Source organism: Myotis myotis, unplaced genomic scaffold, assembly GCF_014108235.1.
Source record: "Myotis myotis isolate mMyoMyo1 unplaced genomic scaffold, mMyoMyo1.p scaffold_m19_p_28, whole genome shotgun sequence".
NCBI classification, from domain to species: Eukaryota; Metazoa; Chordata; class Mammalia; order Chiroptera; family Vespertilionidae; genus Myotis; species Myotis myotis.
The window spans coordinates 434,561-457,039 of record NW_023416333.1 but is presented as its reverse complement, the minus strand read 5'-3'; the positions used below and the strand labels follow the sequence as shown (position 1 = coordinate 457,039).

Here is a 22,479-nt window from a genome sequence, read left to right as displayed (position 1 = left end):
TTTGGACAAGGATTTATAAAAAAGAGCAACTACATTTATTTTTTTGAATATTTTATTGATTTCAGAGAGGAAGGGAGAAAGAAACATCAATGATGAGAGAGAATCAATGTTCCACTGACTGGGGATTGAAGGGGAAACCTGGGCATGATCCCTGACCAGGAATCTAACCAGACCTCCTGGTTCATGGGTCAATGCTCATCCACTAAGCAACACAGGCTGGGCCAGAACGTTTAGTTCTTATATTATTAGAGGCCTGGTGCACCGGTGGGGTCCCTCTTCCGCTCGGACTGCGGGGATCAGGCCCAAACTGACTCTCCTGCATCTCCCAAGGGGCTCCGAACTGTGAGAGGAAGCAGGCCAGGCCATGGGACCCCACCAGTGCACAATTGGGGTCAGGGAGGTACCGCGGGAGGGTTCCATGGGGTGTCTGGCCTGTTTTGCCCAGTCCCCATAGGCCAGACACCCACACCAAGCTAACCTACTGGTAGGAGCATCTGCCCCCTGGTGGTCAATGCACGTCATAGTGACCAGTCGGTCGAATGAATGGTCGGACACTTAGTGTATAAGTCTTTTATTATATAAGATTATAACCTATTTGGCCACTTCATCAGTTCCGAATCCCCCATTTCTTATTTTCTAGTTCTGAGTGATCTGTTATGTATGGATAACAAACCTACCAAATATACACACTGAAGACACTGGGATATATTTTTAGCTCAACAATCATTAAATCTGGCCTTAGCTGGCTCACTAGTGGATACAGCATTGGCTCATGGACTGACAGTCCTGGCTTAGATTGTGGTAAAGGGGACGTACCTACCTTGCAGGGTGGATCACTGGCCCTTGCAGGAGGTACCAATGGATGTGTCTCTCTCACAAAGAAGTTTCTCTGTCTGTTCCACTTCCTTTCACTCTCTCTAAAATTCAATGGAAAAATAGCCTCAGGTGAGGATTCACAACAAAAAGATTCATTAATTTTGTCCTGGCCAACAAGTAACTTTGTTGGTTGGAACCTCATCCCATTGTGCCAGGCTTGCGGGTTCAAGCCCAGACTGGGGCACATTTAGGGTGAAAAATAAACAACAAAGGAATCATTAATTCTGCAACATTTTGTGTGGTGGCACATTCTCTGAAATGTAGGCCTAAAACCATTGATCAAATACCCAATAATTACATCTCCCTCTATACCCAAAACAATTTTTACCACAATATGTGTTAGTGAACATCTAATATGAAGTATGTTTCACTGAAAAAGATTTCATCTATAAACAAACAGCAGGACATTCTCTGCCTAGTGAGTAGACATGAGTGGGAGTAAGCTGAGTCCTGGGATATCGGCTTATTTTATTTATACTTTTTGTCCAGAACATTAAATCTATCTCAGCATAAGCATATAATTATTTAAAATAATGAAATTTGCCCAGACGGCGTGGCTCAGTGGTTGAGCATAGAACCAAGAACCAGGAGGTCAGGTTTCCACTCCTGGTCAGGGCGCATGCCCTGGTTGGAGGCTCCATACCCAGTGTGGGCTATGCAGGAAGCAGGGGATCCATGATTTCTCTCTCGCCATTTGTATTTCTATCTCTTCCTCTCCCTTCCTCTCTGAAATCAATAAAAAAAATGCTTTCAATGTGAACATCTAATCTAATAAAAGAAAAACATGCAAATTGACTGCACCTCTGCTACGCCCAAGCCACACCCACCAGCGAATCAGAGCAAATTAACGCAACCAAGATGGTGGCCAGCAGCCACAGAGCTGGAGCAAGCACGAGGCTTGGTTGCCCCAGCGATGGAAGAAGCCAAGCTTCCTGCCTGCCCTGGCCTCCGTGTGGCCTCCGCTCAAGGCAACAAAGTTTCAATAATAGAAGACAAATAAATACCATATACCTGCTTCCAGCCAGCCTACACTGGGAGCTTGAGTGGCTGGGGGCTGTGACCAGCCTGCAAACAGCCTTCAGCCCCTCATCCACGATAGCCACACCCTCATGGGGTGAGTCCCCCCTGGGGGGCTTAACCAGCCTGCAAACAGCCATCAGCCCCTCACCCAGACTGGCCAGGCACCCCAGCAGGACACCCACCCTGAAGAGGGTGTGGCCAGCCTGAAAACGGCCCTCAGCCCCTCACCCAGGCTGGCCAGACACCCCTCCCTGAAGGGGCTGTGGCCAGCCTGCAAACAGCCATCAGCCACTCACCCCAGCTGGCTAGGCACCCCAGCGGGACCCCCAACTCTGATCTGGGACACTCTTCAGGGCAAACCAGCCGGCCCCCACGCATGCACCAGGCCTCTATCCCCATAATAAAAGGGCAATATGCAAATTGCTGCTAACAGCAGAACGACTGGGAATAACTAGTCACTATGACACACAGACACTCAATGCAGGAGCTGCCCGCTGGTGGTCAGTGCACTCTCACAGGGGGAGCTCTGCTCAGCCACAAGCTAGGCTGACAGCTGCCAGTACAGCAGTGGGGTTGGGAGCCTCTCCCACCTCCTCGGCAGTGCTAAGGATGTCTGACTGCAGCTTAGGTCTGCTTGCCACTGGCAAGTGGACATCCCCCGAGGGCTCCCGGGCTACCAGAGGGATGTCTGACTGCAAGCTTAGCCCCCCCCCCCCCCCCCGGGGAGTGGGCCTAAGCCAGCAGGTGGTCATCCCCTGAGGGGTCCCAGACTACGAGGGCACAGGCCGTGCTGAGGGACCTCCCCCGCTCCCCCTGGCCGCGAGTGCACAAATTTTTGTGCACTGGGCCTCTAGTACAAACATAAAATAAAATCTTATTAGGATAAAAACACTTTAAATTTTTCAAAACTCATATTATTTCTGAAAAAAGAACCAGGAAGCCCTCCATTGGAAATAAGCTTTTAGAAATGTCTGTGGAACATACATATGTGATCTGGTTTATGCAAAATCCACCAGTACCATCTTCAGAATTTCCACAATAAACATAATAATGAATATTAACTTGTATATTTCAAGTTTAAAATTATTTGGGGTATAAATGATGCCAGTAAAAATTTGAAAGCTAGTTTTACTGTTTCCTTTTATGTTCACATTAGAGGTCCAATGCACTAAAATTCATGCAAGAGTAGGCCTTCCTTCCCCCAGCTGCTGGTACTAGCTTCCCTCCAGAACCCAGGACCTGGGCTGCTTCTCTCCTCCAGCTGTCTGCAGGCAGCTGGGACACGGGCTGGCTTCCTTCTGGCCTCAGCTTCATCAGGAAGCACATCCAAAATGACCTCCAGAATATGTGTGGTCTAATTAGCATATTGCCCTTTTATTATAGATAAGGAAATGAACATCCTTACCACAAGTCTCTGCATGAGGCAGTAACATGGAACTTGGCCACAGGCTTTGGTGAGGTGATCACTTTGAGAAGGGGTGTCTATTCACACAGTCACTGTGCCCGAGTACCCACGTGGAGATGTGGTGAGCACAGCCAGACACCACGGTCAGGGGTGCAGTGTGGGCCTCTGGGCCGCCACCCAGCAGTACCACAGGGAAGCCGGGCAGCAGCTTGTTCTCTCCCAGCCAGCCTTGCAGGCTGGCTCCTGCGTGAACCCAAGGGAAGCCCAAACAGCCCCTGTGGTCCCAGTGGCTGGGAGAGGCTGCACAGCTGTGGGGCAGGCTCCTCGTGGAAGCCAGCACCTGAGCACAGGGGGCTTCCCTGGAGCATGAGCCCTGGTGTGCCAGGTAGCAGGGGAAGAGGAACTTTGGTGGACACCCTGCATTCTCACCAGACTGCTGGCCCTATCACCCCTACCCTAAGTAGCTTGCAAGAGGTCTCAGAGCATCACTGCCATCTGGTGGTCAGTGCACATCATGGCAAGTGATGAAACTTCCACTCTCCCAGTTGAACTCCCCAGGGGATAATTTCCATATTAGGCTTTTACATATATACTAGAGACTTGGTGCACAAAATTCTGACCTGCACCCTCTCCAATCCAGACCCCCTCAGGGGATGTCCGACTGCCAGTTTATGCCCACACTTTTAACAGATGACAGCTCCGTTGTTTCTTTTCATACTTAAACCCATTGTAATTAGTAGGTATTCAAGTGTGTATAGATTTTGTGGGGACATTCTGTACATCTCTAGTCATGGTGAAAGGAACCAACAGCAGGTTTGGAATCCCCAGACGGGGAATCTCACTCATTCCCTGCATATCTCCCCACTCTGCTTCCCACCTTTGTGGGCAGCAGGAGAATCAATGTTTTCTCTCATTAACTTGGAAAAGCATGTCCTGTCACCCACTGCCCTGCAGGAGTGAGCTAGGCCCCAAGCGAGCAAGGTTCAGTCAGGGCAGGCTTCGTTCATGGGTCCTGGCACCCAGAGTGCACATTCCTCCTCTGCAGTCGCCCCGACTCTCCCGCCGTTTCACTGAGAGGGCGAACCTCCTCACCTCCTCTGGGTTCCTGATCTGGAACACTGAGCGAAGGCAACTCAGCGAGGGCCATGCCAAGCCCACCAGGTGTGTCTGTCCACACCTGCTCTCACCTCAGCACCTGCATTAGCCCCACGGAGGCAATCTCATCACCACACTAGACTACACGGGAACAGGGTGTCACTGCTCTGCCCTCTGTCACATCACAGAGTGCTCACCCTGAGCACCCAGACACGCTCCAAAGGACTTGAGCGTGCCAGAGAGGATGTGTGCACATTGTGTCAACCCTGTAGGTATGACAGGGTTGAGGGAAGTGTGGCAGAGGATGGGAAACGTGCATGCGCTGTGGTCCAGGCACACATGGGTGACGATGCGCTGGGGGACATTCACACACGAGCAAGGGGAAGGGGGAAGATGATGTGCGCACAGGAGGCATGTGCCTGTGCAGGTCCACAAACCCACGCAGCATGGCCAGGAGGATGTGAATCTGGCCTGCCACAGTGAATGTCCCTGCAATTGCATACCTTCGGAGTCAGGAGGCTGCACAGGGATGAGCCAGCGGCGATGGGGAGGGCGAGGGCGGCCTGCTGAGAGGGCTCCACAGATGATCAGCACACCTTCAGTTACAGGGGCCACTGCCACCACAGCTGCCTCATTGTCAGTGGGCCCTGTGCCACCTCTGTGGCTGGGGTCCTCCCAGGCCCTCGGTGTGCAGGAAGCCAGGCTGCCCACCACGATGTCTGCGGTGCCACCCTCCTCCTCTGTGGCCAGTTCTCTCTGAGGGCAGGATCTTCCCACAAGTCTCAGCAGAAACAGCTTGGGGAGGGTGCCTCAGGTTCAGTGGGGGTGTGGTGTGGAGGTGGTGCCTGTGCTTCAGTTAACTTACACAATGTTTTATACCACAGCATGTGGCGATGGCTGAGAGGTGCCAAGAGGAGCCTGTGGGCTGAGCTGAAGCAGCGCCTGCGAGCCATCAGGAGCACTCACAGCTGCCACCACTGGGCCTCACCTCCCCCGCCCGTCCCAGCCCTGGGCAAGTGTCAGCGGCCATTGGGACCACTCACAGCGGCCGCCATCATGATTTAGACAGGAAAAGAGAGAAATAGGAATATCACTGATCAGAGGGAATCATGGAACACCTGGCTCCTGCATGCCCCACACTGGAGATTGAGTCCCCAACCAGGGTCTGTGCCCTGAATAGGAATTGCACCCTGACCTTGTGGTTCATAGGTCAAAGCTAAACCACCGAGGAATGCCAGCCAGCGCTTTCTCACATTTTCTACAGTGTAAGGTTTCCTCCAATATAAACGTCTCTGTTATTCAGTAAATTTTGAGCGCTTGTACATGCTCTAAATTAGTAAGGTCTCTCTTTAGTATGAAAGTCTCTCACGTACAGTAATACAAAAATGCCTTTTAAAGACTTTTCTATACTTTTCACATTCAGAAAGCTTCTTCCCATTTAAAATTCTGTGATGTTCACCAAGTTCTCACTGCTGGTAAAGGATTTATTACTCTCCTCACATCTTTAATATTTCTCTCCAGTATGGACTCTCTGATGTGCCAAGAGGTTTGAAGCGTTGCCAAAGGATTTGCCACATTTTCCACACATATAAGGCTTCTCTCCAGTATGAACTCTTTGATGGTAAATAAGGGCTGAGGAATGCCTGTAGGCTTTGCCACACTCTCCACATTTATAAGGCTTCTCTCCAGTGTGAACTCTCTGATGCGTGGTAAGGTTTGAGGACCAGCTAAAGGCTTTGCCACATTCTCTACATTTATAAGGCTTCTCACCAGTATGAATTCTCTGATGTGCAGTAAGAATTGAGGCCCGGCTAAAGACTTTGCCACATTGTCTACATTCATGATGCTTCTCTCCAGTATGAGTTTTCTGATGGTCAGTAAGAGTTTGGGATTGCCAGAAGGCTTTGCCACATTCTCTACATTTATAAGGCCTCTCTCCAGTATGAACTCTGTGATGGTAACTAAGGGATGAAGACTGCCTAAAGGCTTTGCCACATTCTTTACATTTATAAAGCTTCTCTCCAGTATGAACCCTATGATGTCTAATAAGGGAAGATGAATCGCTAAAGGCTTTGCCACATTCTATACATTTGTAAGGTTTCTCTCCAGTATGAACTTTCTGATGTCGAATCACGTTTGAGGCATGGAGGAATGCTTTACCACATTCTCTACATTTATAAGGTTTATCTTCAGTATGAACACCTTGATGATTAGTAAGACCTGCATGGCTGGTAAAGGATTTGCCATATTCTTTACATTTATAAGGTTTCTCTCCAGTGTGAATTTTCTGATGATTACTAAGGGTTGAGGGCCAGCTAAAGGCTTGGTCACATTCTCTACATTTATACAGCTTCTCTCCAGTATGAACTCTCTGATGTCGATTAAGGGTTGCGGACTCACTGAACGCTCTGCCACATTCTGTACATTTATAAGGTCTCTCTCCAGTATGGACACTCTGATGACGATTAAGGGAGGAAGACTGGTTAAAGGCTTTGCCACATTCTATACATTTGTAAGGTTTCTCTCCAGTGTGAACTTTCTGATGTCGAATCATGTTTGAGATGTGGAGGAATCCTTTACCACATTCTCTACATTTATAAGGCTTATCTTCAGTATGAACACTGTGATGATTACTAAGAATTGCATGGCTGTTAAAGAATTTGCCACATTCTCTATATTTATAAGGGTTCTCTCCAGTGTGAATTCTCAGATGAATATTAAGGGTTGAGGGCCGGCTAAAGACTTTGCCACACTCTGAACATTTATAAGACTTTTCTTCTGTATGAATTCTATGATGTTGATTATGTCTTGAGGACTGACCAAAGCCTTTTCCATTTTCCCCCCGTTTGTGAAATTTTGCTATAGTATGATTTCCTTCCTTATGTACAATAAGAGATGAATGACATCTAAAGGCTTTGCCACATGCTTTACATTTGTAACTCTTCTCTGCAGTGTGAATTTTCTGATTTAGAGTGAAACTTGAAAGCCAATTAGATGTTTTACCAGAATCTTTACATTGATAAGGTTTTTCTCCACTATGGATTTTTTCCATTATATTTAGATTGAATATTTGACTGAAGACTCTCCCACATGGATTCCATTTGTAAGCCTCCTCCCCAGAATGAATATTCTCCTGTTCAACGTATTTTGAGGACTGCTGAAAAGATTGGACACATTTACTTCCATTGTGTGTTTTCTCCACAATAGGAATAACCTGATGTATATTGTGATTGGACATTTGGTCAAAGACATTTCCACTTTTATAATGGCCCTCTGCAAGCTCACTTCTCCAATGATTAAAATATGACTTTTGCTTAAACTTTTTCCAATGTTCAATCCATTGATAGCTGCTATTTCCATTATGTGTATGCTGGTAATAATGGGAGATAGAAAGACGTTTAGTAACAGTTATAATTTCATTAAACATGTACATTTGGTTCATAAGAACCATCCTGTGATATTCATTAAACCAAGATGGTTGTATAGAAAAAGCTTTCCTAATTTATCAAAATTATAGACAAAAAATAAATACTAGTACAAAACATTAATTGTCAGAGGAGGAAGAATGAATCCTTGTTTAAAAGACTGCCAAACTGCCCAGCCAGCATGGCTCAGTGGTTGAGCTTCAATATATGAACAAGTAGGTCATGGTTCTGTTCCAGTTCAGGGCACATGCCCCAGTTCCAGGACCAGTCCACAGTGGGAGGCATGGAGGAGGCAGCCAATGAATGATTCTCTCATCACTGATGTTTTCCTCTCTCTCTTCCTCTCCCTTACTCTCTAAAATCAATAAAAATATATTTTTTAAATAAAAAATATCATAAAAGATTGGTAAATTGAGCACATTTTAATTTTATGGATACAGAATAAATCTATACATTTTAGAAGTGATTGAAGGAAAATTTAATACCACCCTATACTTTAAACAATTCAAATGATTATTTACACTACAGACTATGTGAATTCCTAGTTTATCCCGATTCCCTTTCCAAGAATGCATAACAGTTAATGTTGTTTTGACCATCACGTGCAGAAACACACTGATTTTCCAATGTAACTGACTTTAAATTGGGAGGTTCCCCTAATGCGGAATACACTTGACCTCTATAGGTAACAAGAAATTTATTGATAACTTGCAGATTAGTTCTGTTTATAATAAAATCCTCCCTTCTCATCCCACTCTTTCTGAAATTCCAAGGCTTTCTTTCATTAAGTGTACATTATCAAAATCACACCTTTTATATCTTACCAGTATTATTTCAGAGAATAAATCTTGTATTCCGGGCTTAGGCATAAAGGCCTGGTCATCTTCAGATGACATAGCTGAAAGAAAACAAATTTTCAGTTTTGACAATCAGGTGAATGCACTTTGAAGTTAACAGCAAGTATTGACCAAATGACAATTTTGAGTACTCCAAGAGTCAGTGAAGGATTCAAAGAAAGCTCAATATAGGTACAATGAAGAAAACACATCAAAGAGGAAGAAAGAGTTGCTTACATTTGCCAATGATACCTGCTCAAACCCCCTGGCACACAACGACAATATTATAAAAACACTCCCAATTCCCAGTTTCTTCGCTGCAAAGAGAGAGAGAGGAGTGAAGTGGGTGCTCAGTGATCTCCCTGTTTTGAAGCATCGTGAAGAACATGTGTCTGTTGTTCATGACACAGAGTGCGAACAGAATGGCAGTATATGTGAGTGACCTGCAGTGGCTGCTACGAAGAAACAATGAGAAAGTGTTCAAGCACCACAAAGACTATAAGAGTAAAGATGTATATCAAGTCTGAAAAGATAGCATGGGCCTGAGAAAGAAACAGAATAATTCAACTGGGAAATTAAACAGACAATAGAATCTAGAATACAGATCCTGAAAACAGTGTTGACTGAAAGTAGGATTTGTTCCACTGATGGTTATTATTGTTTCCTCCTATAGAAAGCATGTTCAAAAGCCTGCTTGTTTACAATTCTGGAATCTCAACAAATGATATCAAGTCATGCAAAGAAACAAAAAGTATCATGTCAGAAATACAAAATAAAAGTAATCAAACGTGCACTACATTAATGGGAATATATTAATTACCTGAAAAAGAATAGAACTAAATATCTTAAAGCTAAAAAGGAGAAATAAAATGACAATAATATCACTAAAATATTATGTAATTAAAGTAAAAATACAATGAGAAAGTATTTTATAAACACCACACCAAAAAGGGGAAATTAAAAAACGTAATACCCAAATGAAAAAATACAGTAGAATCAATAACGAAAGACATGTTCAACTTAGAACATAAGGAATTTGCCTGAAAGCGGTGGCTCAGTGTTTGAGCTTCCATCTATGAACCAGGTGGTCACACTTTAGTTCCAGTCAGGGCACAGGCCTTGGTGGAAGGCTCAATCCCCGATCATTCAGAAGGCAGCTGATCAATGATGCTTTCTCTTCATTGATGTTTCTCTCTCTTTCTCCCTCTCCCTTCCTGTCTTAAATCAATAAAGATACATTTAAAAAATAATAATTAAATGATGAATTTGTACATAAATCATTAAAATTTTGATTCTGAAAAGCCAATAAACATGTGGAAATATGAAGAGAATTTAAGGAACTCCTAAGACACTAACAAGGAATTTCCCCAAACCTGAATAGGAAACTGATTGTGGCTGCCACACAGTTAAAGGGCATCTTAATCTACATGTTATTGCCTCCTACTGGCCAAACACCTGAACAGCCGTAGGCTATTCCCCCATTCTGACAATGGACTCTGTACCCTTTGAAACCTTACCCTTTGAAGTGTATTATCTCCACCTTGCCTTAGGACAAATTGTGTTAATAAAAGCAAGGGTCCTAGACAAGGAGGCTCTCTTCAGTTCCTTTAGCTGAAGGTCCTCTGACCTCGACTGCCTTTCAACTCGTCTCCGGACTCTTTATTAGTCTCTGGATTTCTATGTCATCTACGCGCAGCCCCTTTTCCAGATTCCTGTACCTTTCTTGATGCTGGGACATGAACCCCAGCAGAAATCAGTAAGTTGGAAAACACATTCCATGAGTCTAGTTTGCAATGCTAAAGTATCAGCTGTCATTAGTACACAAAGTGACCTAAACCTTCAAAGTAATCCCTATCAAAGTCTCAGTGACACTTTTGGTGGAAATAGAAAAGCTCTTTCTAAAAGTAATGTGAATGTCACAGGACTCCATGTAACAAAAGAATTGTGAAAAGAATGTTTGGCAAGCCCTAACTGGTTTGGCTCAGTGGATAGAGAGTCAGCCTACGGACTGAAGGGGTCCAAGTTCGATTCCAGTCAAGGGCACATGTCCAGGTTTCGGGCTCGATCCCCAGTGGGGGGTGTGCAGGAGGCAGCCGATCAATGATTCTCTCTCATCATTGATGTTTCTCTCTCTCTCCCTCTCTCTTCCTGTCTGAAATCAATAAAAATTTATTTTAAAAAAAAGAAAAGAATGGCCTTAGACGGTTTGGCTTAGTGCCGTGGTCGGCAAACCGCGGCTTGCGAGCCACATGTGGCTCTTTGGCCCCTTGAGTGTGGCTCTTCCACAAAATACCACATGTGGGTGCGCATGTACAGTGTGATTGAAACTTCGTGGCCCATGAGCAAAAGTGGGTATTTTGTGGAAGAGCTAGTATTTTGTGGAAGAGCCGGTATTTTGTGGAAGAGCCACACTCAAGGGGCCAAAGAGCCGCATGTGGCTCGCGAGCCGGTTTGCCGACCACTGGAGTGGACACAGCATTGCCCTGCAGACTGAAGGTCCCAGGTTTGCATCTGGTCAAGGGCGCAGGTGGAGGTTGTGGGCTCAGTCCCCAGTGTGGGGTACGCAGAAGGCAGCCTATCAATGGTTCTCTCTCATCATTGATGTTTCTATCTCCCTCTCCCTCTCCCTTCTCTCTGAAATCCATAAAAACATATTTAAAAAAATAAAAAAGAATGTATGAAATTGAAAGCTTCAGCCTTCCTAATATTAAAACATACTTCAAAACTTCTGCTATCAAAAAAACTATAATACAGCCCTACCCGGTTTGGCTCAGTGGATAGAGCACCATCCTGTGAACGGAAAGGTCCTGGGTTCAATTCCTCTCAAGGGCACAGGCCAGGTTTGTGGGCTTGATCCCCAGTAGGGGACGTGCAAGAGGCAGCTTATCAATGATTCTCTCTTATCATTGATGTTTCTAACTATCTGTCCTTCTCCATTTCTCTTTCAAATCAATAAAAAAATAAAATATAAACACTCAAACAAAAATCTGTGATACAAACATTAAGGCAGAGGGAAATAATGAAGCAAGGTAGAATAAAAGGCCGACATAGAAATCCTCGTGGATAGGGTCTAAAGATCTTCACCAAGGGTGCCTAACCACAGATCAGAAAAGGACATTCCCGCCTTGCCCAAGTAGCCCAGTTGTTTAGAGTGTGGTCTTCATACCAAAACACTGTAGATTTGATCTTTGCTCAGGGCACAGTAAAAACTCACCAATGAATGCATAACTAAGTGGGGAAATGAATGTATATCTCAAAGTCTCTCTCTCTCATCTCCCCCTCCCCTCCCAAGTTGCTCTCTTCCTCTAAAATCAATAAAAATAAAGTACAAAGTAGTGCTGGCTGTCATTAAATAAGAATTCAATAAATGAACTACACATGCAATGATCTTAAATGTCAATGCTAACAGTATAAGCTGTCACAAGTACCCAAGGTTGACATAAACATTCAAAGCAGTCACTATCCACGTCCCAATGACACTTTTCACAAAATTAGCAAACCTCATCCTAAAATTAATGACACAGGACACCAGGGAACCAAAACAAACATGGAAGAGACAGTAAAACCTTAAAGGCATCATGCTTCCTGATTTAAAAAAATATTTCAAAACTGGTATGATCCAAAAGTACCATTTACACATTAAGACACAGATAAATAGAGGGGCACGGTAGGCCCTGGCCAGTGATGCTCAGGGTTAGAGTATCATTCTGTGCACTTAAGGGTGGCAGGTTCAATTCCCCTTAAAGGGCACATACCTCAGTGACAAATTCCCACCCCACTTGCGTTGAAGTAGGGACAGAAGGGGGCCAGCTGACATGTATCTCTCACATCGATGTTTTCCTCTCTGTCCTCTGTCCTTACTCCCACCCTTCTACTCTCTGTGAAAAGCAATGGAAAAAATGTCCTCATTGAGGATTAACAACTACAAAAAAGAAGCACTGTAGGATAAAGAGCCTACTTACAACTTCTCACACATGAGGTAAAATAATCTTCTACAAGGGTACCTACACCACGAAAGGATATTCTCACATATGTGAATAGTGTTGAGATACTCAGATGTCTACATGTAAAAGAGTGAAGTTGGGCTGTTATTAAACATCACATACAAATATTAAACCAAAATGGATAAAATATTGAAACATAAAGCTGATAATAACTCAATCTGTTAAATGACGAATTACAGAAAAGTTTTTGTTTTTCTTTTAAATACATTTTTATTGCTTTCAGAGAGGAAGGGAGAGGGAGAGACAGACAGAAACATTAAGAGAGATTCATTGATTGGCTGTCTCCTGCAGCATGGCCCCTACTGGTGGTCGAGCCTGCAACTTGGCCTTGTGCCCTTGATTGGAATCGAACCCTGGACCCTTTTGTCCACAGGTTGACACTCTACCCACTGAGCCAATCTGGCTAGGCCCGTGGTTGGCAAACCGCAGCTCGCGAGCCACATGCGGCTCTTTGGCCCCTTGAGTGTGGCTCTTCCTAAGCCTTAGGAGTACCCTATAAGTTAATAAAAATGTACCTACCTATATAGTTTAAGTTTAAAAAATATGGCTCTCAAAAGAAATTTCAATCGTTGTACTGTTGATATTTGGCTCTGTTGACTCATGAGTTTGCCGACCACTGGGCTAGGCCATGTAGAAAAGTTTCTATGACATTTGATTTTTTATTACAGCACTAAGAGGAAAGGTAAACAAAACAAAATAGTCAAAAGGCATTACACCCCATATAAATATAACTTCCAATAAAGCAAATTCTCAGTGCGTTCAAAATACAAGCTGTGGCATGGGAAAATATTTCTACGAAGCATATTATCTGATAAGTAGTTAATATCCAGAATACATAACGACCTTTTAAAAATCAACATGAAAAAAGAAGTAACAAAACTTTTAAAATGTCCAAAGCTAACCACAGCCAGTTTGCCTCAGTGGATAGAGCGCCGGCATGCGAACTGAAGGGTCCCAGGGTTCGATTACAATCAAGGGCACATGCACAGGTTGCGGGCTTGATCCCCAGTAGGGGGCATGCAGGAGGCAGCCAATCAATTATTCTCTCTCAACATTGATGTTTCTACCTCTTTCTCCTTCTCCCATCCTCTCTGAAATCAATCAAAAATTTATTTTTTTTAAAAATGTCAAAAACTATATGGTTAACTAATCTATAAGATAGAAGGCAAGAATACACAATAGGTAAAGACAGATTCTTCACGAAGTAGTGCTAGAAAAACGGAACAGATACATGCAAAAACAATAAAACTAGACCCCAATCATAGGCCATGAACCAAAATGAACTCAGCATGGCTGAACAACTAATATAGAAGACCTGAAACCATGCAAACACTAGAAAAAAGCAGTCAATGAACTTTACCATCATTCTTAAAAATTCTGGTTTGCATATATCTTCTAGACATAACAAAGAAGCTAAAAATAAAGAAATGAGACTACTAAAGAATAAGTTTGGCATACCAAAAGAAACCACAAAATAACAACCACCACAAAAACCCAGCAATGTTACATCCTCAAAAGCTAAAGATCCAAAAAATACAAAGAACTCACACAACTTAACTCCAAAAGGACAAACAACATGATTGAAAAATGGGTAGGGGACTTGAATAGACATTTCCCAAACAGGACATAGAGATGCACAATAAACATACTGGTATTAAATGATGTTCAACTCATTCATCATCAGAGAAATGCAAATGGACACCACCACGAAATACTACCAAACACCTAACAAGATGCCAGTTATCCATAAATCAAAAAACGACAAGCATCACCAATGAAGTGGAGAAATGAGAACATTCGTGCACTGTCAGCAAGATTATAAACAAACTAGAGGCCCACTGCACGAATTCTTGCACGGGAGGGGTCCCTCGGACTGGCTGGCGATTGGAGCCAGCCAGTCAGCTGTGGAAGCGCACTGACCACCAGGCAGGCCAGGGGAAGGGACCAAGGGACGTTGGCCAGCCACGGGAGGTTGGCTGTGGAAGTGCACTGACTACCAGGGGTCAGCTCCTGCTTTGAGCATCTGCCCCCTGGGGGGGGTCAGTGCATCGTCATGGCGATCGTTCATCCAGTCATGCGGTCGACACGGTGTAATAGTCACTTAGGCTTTCAGATATATATATATATATAGATTCGTGCAGCTACTCACAAAACACGATAGAGAATTTTCCAATATTCATAAACAAGTACCAGTTAACACAGTAATTCCATTTCTGGCGATTTATACAGAGAACATGAATTCAAAAAGATATACCCACCCATATATCCATTGCAGCACTATTTGCAATAGTGAACATAAAGACTGGAAAAAAACTACTATTTTTATAATGATGCTCTACCATTTGAAATAAAAGATTTCATTTGATTTGACATGTAAAGTGATAAAACTTATAACTAAGCTCCCTACTATTAAATCAAAGAGTTAAGCCTTTGATCTACACAAAAGCCTACAAGGAGCTGTTTATTCATAATTTATAAAAACTAGAAGCAATGCAGAGGTCCATCAACAAGTGAATGGATAAATATACTAAAGGACACACAATGAAGTCTTATTCACTACTATAAAGAAATAATACATCAAGCCATGGAAAGACATGATAGAAGCCTAGATACATAGAATTAAGTGAAGAATCCAATCTGCCTGCATAGGTAGCCCAGTTGCTTAGAGGATTGTACCGATATACCAAAACTATAGGTTTGATCTCTGGTCAGGGCACATACAAAAATATCAATTAATGCCCAGCTGAAGTTTCTCTCTCCAACTCTCCCTTCCTCCCTGAAATAAACAAAATCTTAAAAATTAAAAAAATAAAGGAAAATGGACTGTGAATTTTGATAGAGGCTTTCCCATTTCCAATCCAGGTTGTCCTCTGGCCAGAAGACATGGCAGAATATTAGAATATTCTAGAAAATATTATCCAGAATATCATTTTCTGATAGTACCTTAATTACTCTAGACAACACATAATGTGTGCAAATACTGAATTCCAAATTCAAAGACATCACAAAGCCTTTTACTACACCAAAGAATCCCTAATTTGTTCCTTGTTAAAAAAACACACAAATATTTTTATTGTTTTCAGAGAGGAAGGGAGAGGGAGAGATAGAGCCATCACTGATAAGAGAGAACCACTGAGCCCTGACTGGTTTGGCTCAGTGGAGAGAGTGTCTACCTGCGGACTGAAGGATCCCAGGTTCGATTCGGGTCAAGGGCATGTACCTGGGTTGTGGGCTCATCCCCATTGGAGGGTGTGCAGGAGGCAGCTGATTGATGTTTCTCATCGATGTTTCTAACTCTCTATCCCTCTCCCTTCCTCTCTGGAAAAAAATCAATAAAATATATTTAAAAAGAGAATCATTGATATGTTGCCTCCTGCACCCCCTACTGGGGAGTGAGCCCGCAACCCTGGCATTAGCCCTTAACCAGGATCAAACCTGGACTTTTCAGTCTGCAGGCCACTGAGCCTATCCACTCAGCCAAATCAGCTAGGGTGCAATTTGTTCCTTGAGAGCAAGAATTGACCATAGAAAGCAGAAGCCCTTAGAGATGTTAAAATTAAAGAAACAAAACCCTAGGGGTAGAGTAGGAAGTCAGGAAGGAAGTCATCCTCACCCAGGGAGGCCAAGTTGCTGTAGTTCTCCAACATCACATCCATGTACAATTTCCGCTGAGCTGGGTCCAGGCATTCCCACTCCTCCTGAGAGAAATCTATGGCCACATCCCTGAAGGTCAACGGTCCCTGAAATAAAAGACACATTCACCAGAGGTCACCAGAAGAGTTCACAATGTTAGCCAACAAGAAAACAGTGTCAGAAGAGGTTTAGACCTAGGGGGTATTCTGAATTATCCAGTAAGATCACTATGCCCCAATAACATTCTCTGATGTGTTTTCTAACACTGACACGTGACGATGACACATGTCCACAAATCCACAGTATAGATTTTAGTTTCATCTGTCACAGAAGGTGTGTTTATAGTAGTTAAAAGTCACTAATTAAAGGTAAGGAATGCTTCCTGACTGGGGAGGCTGCATGAAATGAAGGCAGAGAAGGCTCTGGGACAAAGGAGAGCATTATAGCCCCGCCAGTGTGGCTGAGAGGTAGAGTGCTGACCTATGAACCAGAAGGGAAGGGTTGGATTCCTAGTCAGGACACACTGCAGGTTTCAGACTGGATCCCCAGTGGGGGGGGATGCAGGAGGTCGTTGATCAATGATTCTCTCTCCTGATTGAGTTTCCATCTCTCTCTCCCTCTCCTTTCGATTCTAAATTCAATAAAAAAATATTTTTCAAAAGAGAAGGGTAAAAAAGAGAGAGAGAGAACAATAGTAACTGCTGACATTGACTATGATAAAAAAAAAAAAGTAATGAGGCCTAGCCAGTTTGTTTCAGTGGATAGAGCTTCGTTCGGCCTGCAGACTGAAGGGTCCCAGGTTTGATTCCGGTCATGGGCACATGACTAGTTTGCGGGCTCAATCCTCAGTGGGGGGCACACAGGAGGCAGCCAATTAATGATTCTCTCTCATCATTGATCTTTCTCCCTCTATGTCTTCCTTCTGCTCTAAAATAAATAAAATATCTATGTATATTTTTTTAAAATATATTTTATTGATTTTTTACAGAGAAGAAGGGAGAGGGATAGAGAGCCAGAAAAATCGATTAGAGAGATCGATCAGCTGCCTCCTGCACGCCCCCCAGTGGGGATGTGCCCGCAACCAAGGTACATGCCCTTGACCGGAATCGAACTGGGTCCCCTGAGTCCCCATGCCGACGCTCTATCCACTGAGCCAAACCGGTTCAGCAATAAAAATATATTTTAAAAAAAATAATGACATAAGGAAAAACAACCTGCAAGGACAAGAACAATACCCTTTGAGTATTTCTCTACTTCTCACCGGAAGTAGACAAATAAATCACCAGATGTTAGAGGAAAAGGCAACATAGCCTGTGACCAGGACACATCTTTTACCTGAGAAGCAGCCATTTGGTCCTGGTCCTGATCAGGGTCTGGGATGTTTTCTCAGCTGACGATATGTGGAGGATCACAGGATATGCCTTCAAAGACGTCAACACAGGCTCTTAATCAGCTCCCCTCACACTCACAGTCAGAAGAACCTGGAAATGAGGAAAAGGCCACCCCTCCTGTCCATGGTAACAGGAGAGAGTGAGGAACAATGAGCTCCTACATGGAGACCACACTGTGAGGGGTTTCATTCTGTCTTCATCTATCTGTCCTTCAAAAGATATCCACAAACTCCTACAGAAATGAGAATCTGAGCTGCTATCCAGAACCCCCCAAACAAACAGAGCACCCCCTTACCTTCCCTGAACAAAGCCTGCTCCCCACTCTCACAAAGGCATCCTGCACGGCTCCTGTTAATCCCTGTCTTCACCTTCCAATCACCTGGAGGCCCTCAGTAACCAATGATACCCCACCCAGAGCAGCTGTCCAACTCTATGGGGGAAAGTGCCCTGAGGGCATTTCTTCTTTTTTTAAAAAAAAATATTTTAATGATTTTTTACAGAGAAGAGAGAGGGATAGAGAGTTAGAAACATCGATGAGAGAAACATCGATCAGCTGCCTCCTGCACGCCCCCCTATGGGGATGTGCCCGCAGCCAAGGTACATGCCCTTGACCGGAATCGAACCTGGGACCCTTGAATCCCCAGGCTGATGCTCTATCCACTGAGCCAAACCAGTTAGGGCCTGTGGGCATTTCTTAAAGCTCTTCAGGGGATCTGATTAGACACAGAGGATTTATCTCAGGATGGTTTTAAATAATAAATTAAGTGTCAAGACATAGAAAAAGTAAATCCATGGAAGAAACACACACGCAGGCACTAAACACCACAGCAACAAACCTAAGGCTTCTAATATTCCTTGAAAAAAGCATCAGATAGTGACAGAAACAGGTCACTTCCTCGTGGCCATCCTGGGAAATGGGACCCATGACCAACAGACAAGTCTCTCCACTCTGAGTGAAGAAAGGTTGCAAAAGGAAACAAATTATTATAAATTCCCAAGCCTTATAAACTGGAGATTTGTCACTCTCATTCAATCTGTATAACTAAAACAATTCAGCTGTTAAATTAAATATATAAAGCCATGGTTAGGCGGCAAGACTCAGTGGTTGAGATCGGACCTCTGAACCAGATCATGGTAAGATTTCTAGTCAGGGCATGTGGCCAGGTTGCAGGTTTGATCCCCAGTGAAGGACCCGGAGGAGGCCCCTGATCAACCATTGTCTAGCCATTGATGTTTCTCTCTCTCTCCCTCTCCTTGTCTCTCAGAGATTAATAGTAATATATATACACACACACATAAACCCACAAACCAATATATCACAACTTGACCATCCACACCCCATCAGCTCACCCCTCACCCAGGTCAGGGTTCCCCTCTTCCCACTACATGTATTTCTGTCTGTGGATCTGTCTGTCTCCTGCTCCCTTTCTCTCCACTGTGGTCCTTTCCTGTGTCCCCCCCTCCCCTGCTCTCTCTCCCCTTTTCTCTCTGTCTGTCCTACACCTGGACCATGAAACTCCTGAAACCTACTTCCCTTCAGGGGCTCTTTCTCCTGGTCTCTGAGGCTCCATCTCCACACACGTCTGCGTCTTCCTCTCCCCACGCCCGTGGCCCCTCTGCTGCCTGTTCCCGTCTGTCCGCTCCCACAGCTGCTGACTCAGGGCTGCTCCCTCTGCTCCCTCATCCCTGAGCCCCCCCTTTCGGTGGACCCCTCGATGCCCTTCCTCCCGCCCACGTGTCTGTCTCTCACTCCCTCTCCTGACCCCCCAGCCTGGGCCCCCGCCCCCCGCAGTCACCGCGCCCACAAAGCCCCTCCCTGAGGGCAGGTCGCCTCTTCAGGGGACCCCGCGTCCTTCCCCGTGAGCCCCCCCATGGACACTGCGCTCCCCGGGCAGGCAGACCCCTTATTAAATGGGGGTGGGCCTAGGAGGGGGGTGCAGACCCCCAGGCCGGGAGCCATCCGGGCTCTTTGGGCGGAAAGCGCCGGGCGGGGGGAGGGGCGCAAAGGGCGGGAACGCCCTGACCCAAACTCTCAGCCCCGCGGGGAGGACCGGCGGCCCCGGGAACGGTTTTCAGCGGGAAAACCGCGCGGCAGGCGGTGGCCACAGCCACAGGCGGAGAGACCCCGGGCCGGGGCCTCCGTTTCCTCCCAAAGGAACGTGGCGCCCGCACCGCGCAGCCTCCCGGGGCGCGGACTCACCGCTGAGAGGCTCCGGGGCGGGGACCCCAACAAGGACTCCAGCGCCGGCAGCGCCCTCAGCCTTCCCTGCGGGGAGGGGGACGGGGAGCGTCAGCTTTAAAGACAAACACCCTCCTCAGGGGGAACCGCCACCTCCCCCTCCACGGCCGCTTCCGCGTCTGCAAGGAACTGCGCATGCGCCTCTCTGCGGGGTAGGCGGGGCCAGAGCCTGAGCTGAGCGGCTCCGCGATGGGGGCGGGGCCGAGCCCGGCGGCCAGGCCTGTGCAGGGACAGAGGGAGGGAGGGCGGGGCAGGAGCGAGGGGGCAGCCCCGGGTCCCCGCACCTCCTCCCACAGGGACAGCCCTTCCTGGGGGAGTTTCCCACGTCATTGTCAGGGTTTTGGCTGGGGACGCGGCTGCGAAAGGATTCACAAGGGAGAGAAGAGACAGGAGCAGAGAGAGGGCGTTTATTTTACTTCTTTAAAGGGACGAAAGGGCCAGGTGCCCTCTGATGGCACAAGGCACCCCAGATAGAGGGGCTGCTCCTTTATTAGGGTGCTAGCGAGTAAATGGCAGCTGTGGCAAAAGCATGAAGAGGGAGGAGGAACCTGGAATTCACACAGCAGTTTCCCAGCTCCCAGAGGCTGTGCTTAGAGCTACTGGCTGGTCTGCCCTTCAGCTGCAGGTGTCCCAGGGAGGGGTCTTTCCCAGGATCTTCACAAGCCGGGAGCACATTCTTACAGTGAAGTTACAGGGAACTCAAAAGGCCGGCAGATTGAAACTTTCTGCCTGTGATTTGCCAGGATCTTTAAAACCTCAGTGAGGAGGGGGAGGGGAAGGGCATCCTGCTCTCTCAGCCCCTCCCTGTCTCCCCAACTGAAGGGAGAGGTGGCGGCTTTGCCAGGGGTAGGCTTAGTCAGGAAGGACATTCGGTCTAATTAGCATGTTTTATCAGTATAGATAAGGAGAAAAACATTAGGATAGAAAACAAGTTAGACCTATTGTTTCCTTTTTGTGATTGTAAATCCTCACCTGGGCAGATTTTTTCCATTAACTTTTGGCAGGAAGGTAGAGGTAAGAAACGGGTAGAGGGAGGGAGAGAGAAAAAGAGAGAGACATCAATGTAAAAGAGAGACAGAAACACATGGATTGGCTGCCTACCGCAGGAACCCAGGAGCTACTTCCCTGGACCAGGAATCAAACCCTACACCACTGATCCACACTAACCTATGAGAACTAATTTTCTTACTAATATATCTCTTTACAATTTTTTATATATCATTAGTGGAAAGCTGTGACTATCATAATGTCCCTGTAGATATAAGAACAAGAAAAATATATCAACAATTGAGAAATCTGTCCACATTATTTAAACTTCAAGACCACTTGGAAAAGGGCTTGCTAGTGACATGATTACACCGCATTACCAACGCCAATACTGTTACCTACAACCTTGAAGGTTGAACACATGAACACATCCACACTCACTCAGCTTTATTAATGAAAATAGGCCCGGCACCGAAACCGGTTTGGCACAGTGGATAGAGTGTCCGCCTGCGGACTGAAAGGTCCCAGGTTCGATTCCGGTCAAGGGCATGTACCTGGGTTGCGGGCACATCCCCAGTGGGAGATGTGCAGGAGGCAGCTGATCGATGTTTCTCGCTCATCGATGTTTCTAACTCTCTATCTCTCTCCCTTCCTCTCTGTAAAAAAAATCAATAAAATATATTTAAAAAAGAAAAAAAATAGGCCCGGCCAGCATGGCTTAGTGGTTAAGCGTTGACCTCACAGTTCCATTCCCCAACAGGGTACATGCCCAGGTTGCAAGCTCAATCCCAAGTGTGGGGCATGCAGAACGAAGCCAATCAATAAATCCCTCTCCTTATTGATGTTTTGATCTCTTGGTCCCTCTCCCTTTCTCTCTTAAATCAATAAAAATATACTTTAAAGTGGTAAATCTACACAATGGAATACTATGTTGCTGTAAAAAAAAGGAATTCTTACCATTTGCAACAGCATGAATGGAACTGGAGAGCATTATGCTAAGTGAAATAAGCCAGTCAATGAAAGAAAAATACCACATGATCTCACTCATTTATGGATAATAAAGACCATTATAAACTGATGAACAAAAATAGATACAGAGGCAGAGCAGCACTGAACAGACTGTCAAACTACAACGGGAAGGCCGGGGAGGGTGGGGGAGGAGGGTAAGAGATCAACCAAAGGACTTGTATGCATGCATATAAGCAGAACCAATGGACACAAGGCACTGGGGGATAGGGGAGGCCGGGGAATGTCAAGGGGGATAAAAAAAAAGGAGACATATGTAATACTCTTTGTAATACTTTAAGCAATAAGTATATATTTAAAAAAAAAAAAAAAGAAAATAGTAAGTTCACCCATACTCTAACATATGAAAACAACACCGTAAATGCAACCATTTGTCAAAATGCACATTACAAACACTTAAGATATATTACTAATCTTCTGAAGCTGGAGGCTAAAGCAAACAGCACTTAGCATAAAAGTGTAAAAGAGACATTGGAAGGCCAATCGACTTCAGCAGGGCTGAATATCAGCACAAGTTTGCCCAGCTGTGATTGCAATGGCTC

At 45.2% G+C, this 22,479-nt stretch overlaps 1 protein-coding gene across 8 annotated transcripts in view; it reads right to left on the bottom strand.

The window, feature by feature from the left end:
* The window catches only part of LOC118649176 (zinc finger protein 420-like), an 85,509-nt gene that overhangs the window by 29,922 nt on the left and 33,108 nt on the right, over positions 1 to 22,479 (bottom strand). For 2 of the 8 annotated variants that reach the window (XM_036295998.1, XM_036296001.1), the window contains exon 5: positions 19,886 to 19,951. The exons of 3 other annotated variants lie outside the window; for them this stretch is intronic. In XM_036295998.1, coding sequence (XP_036151891.1) covers positions 19,886 to 19,951 — 66 coding nt within the window. Of the gene's footprint in view, positions 1 to 16,274; positions 16,402 to 17,629; positions 17,803 to 19,885; positions 19,952 to 22,479 lie in introns of those variants that run through there. 3 more of the 8 variants (XM_036295997.1, XM_036296000.1, XM_036295995.1) reach the window with 3 other exon arrangements.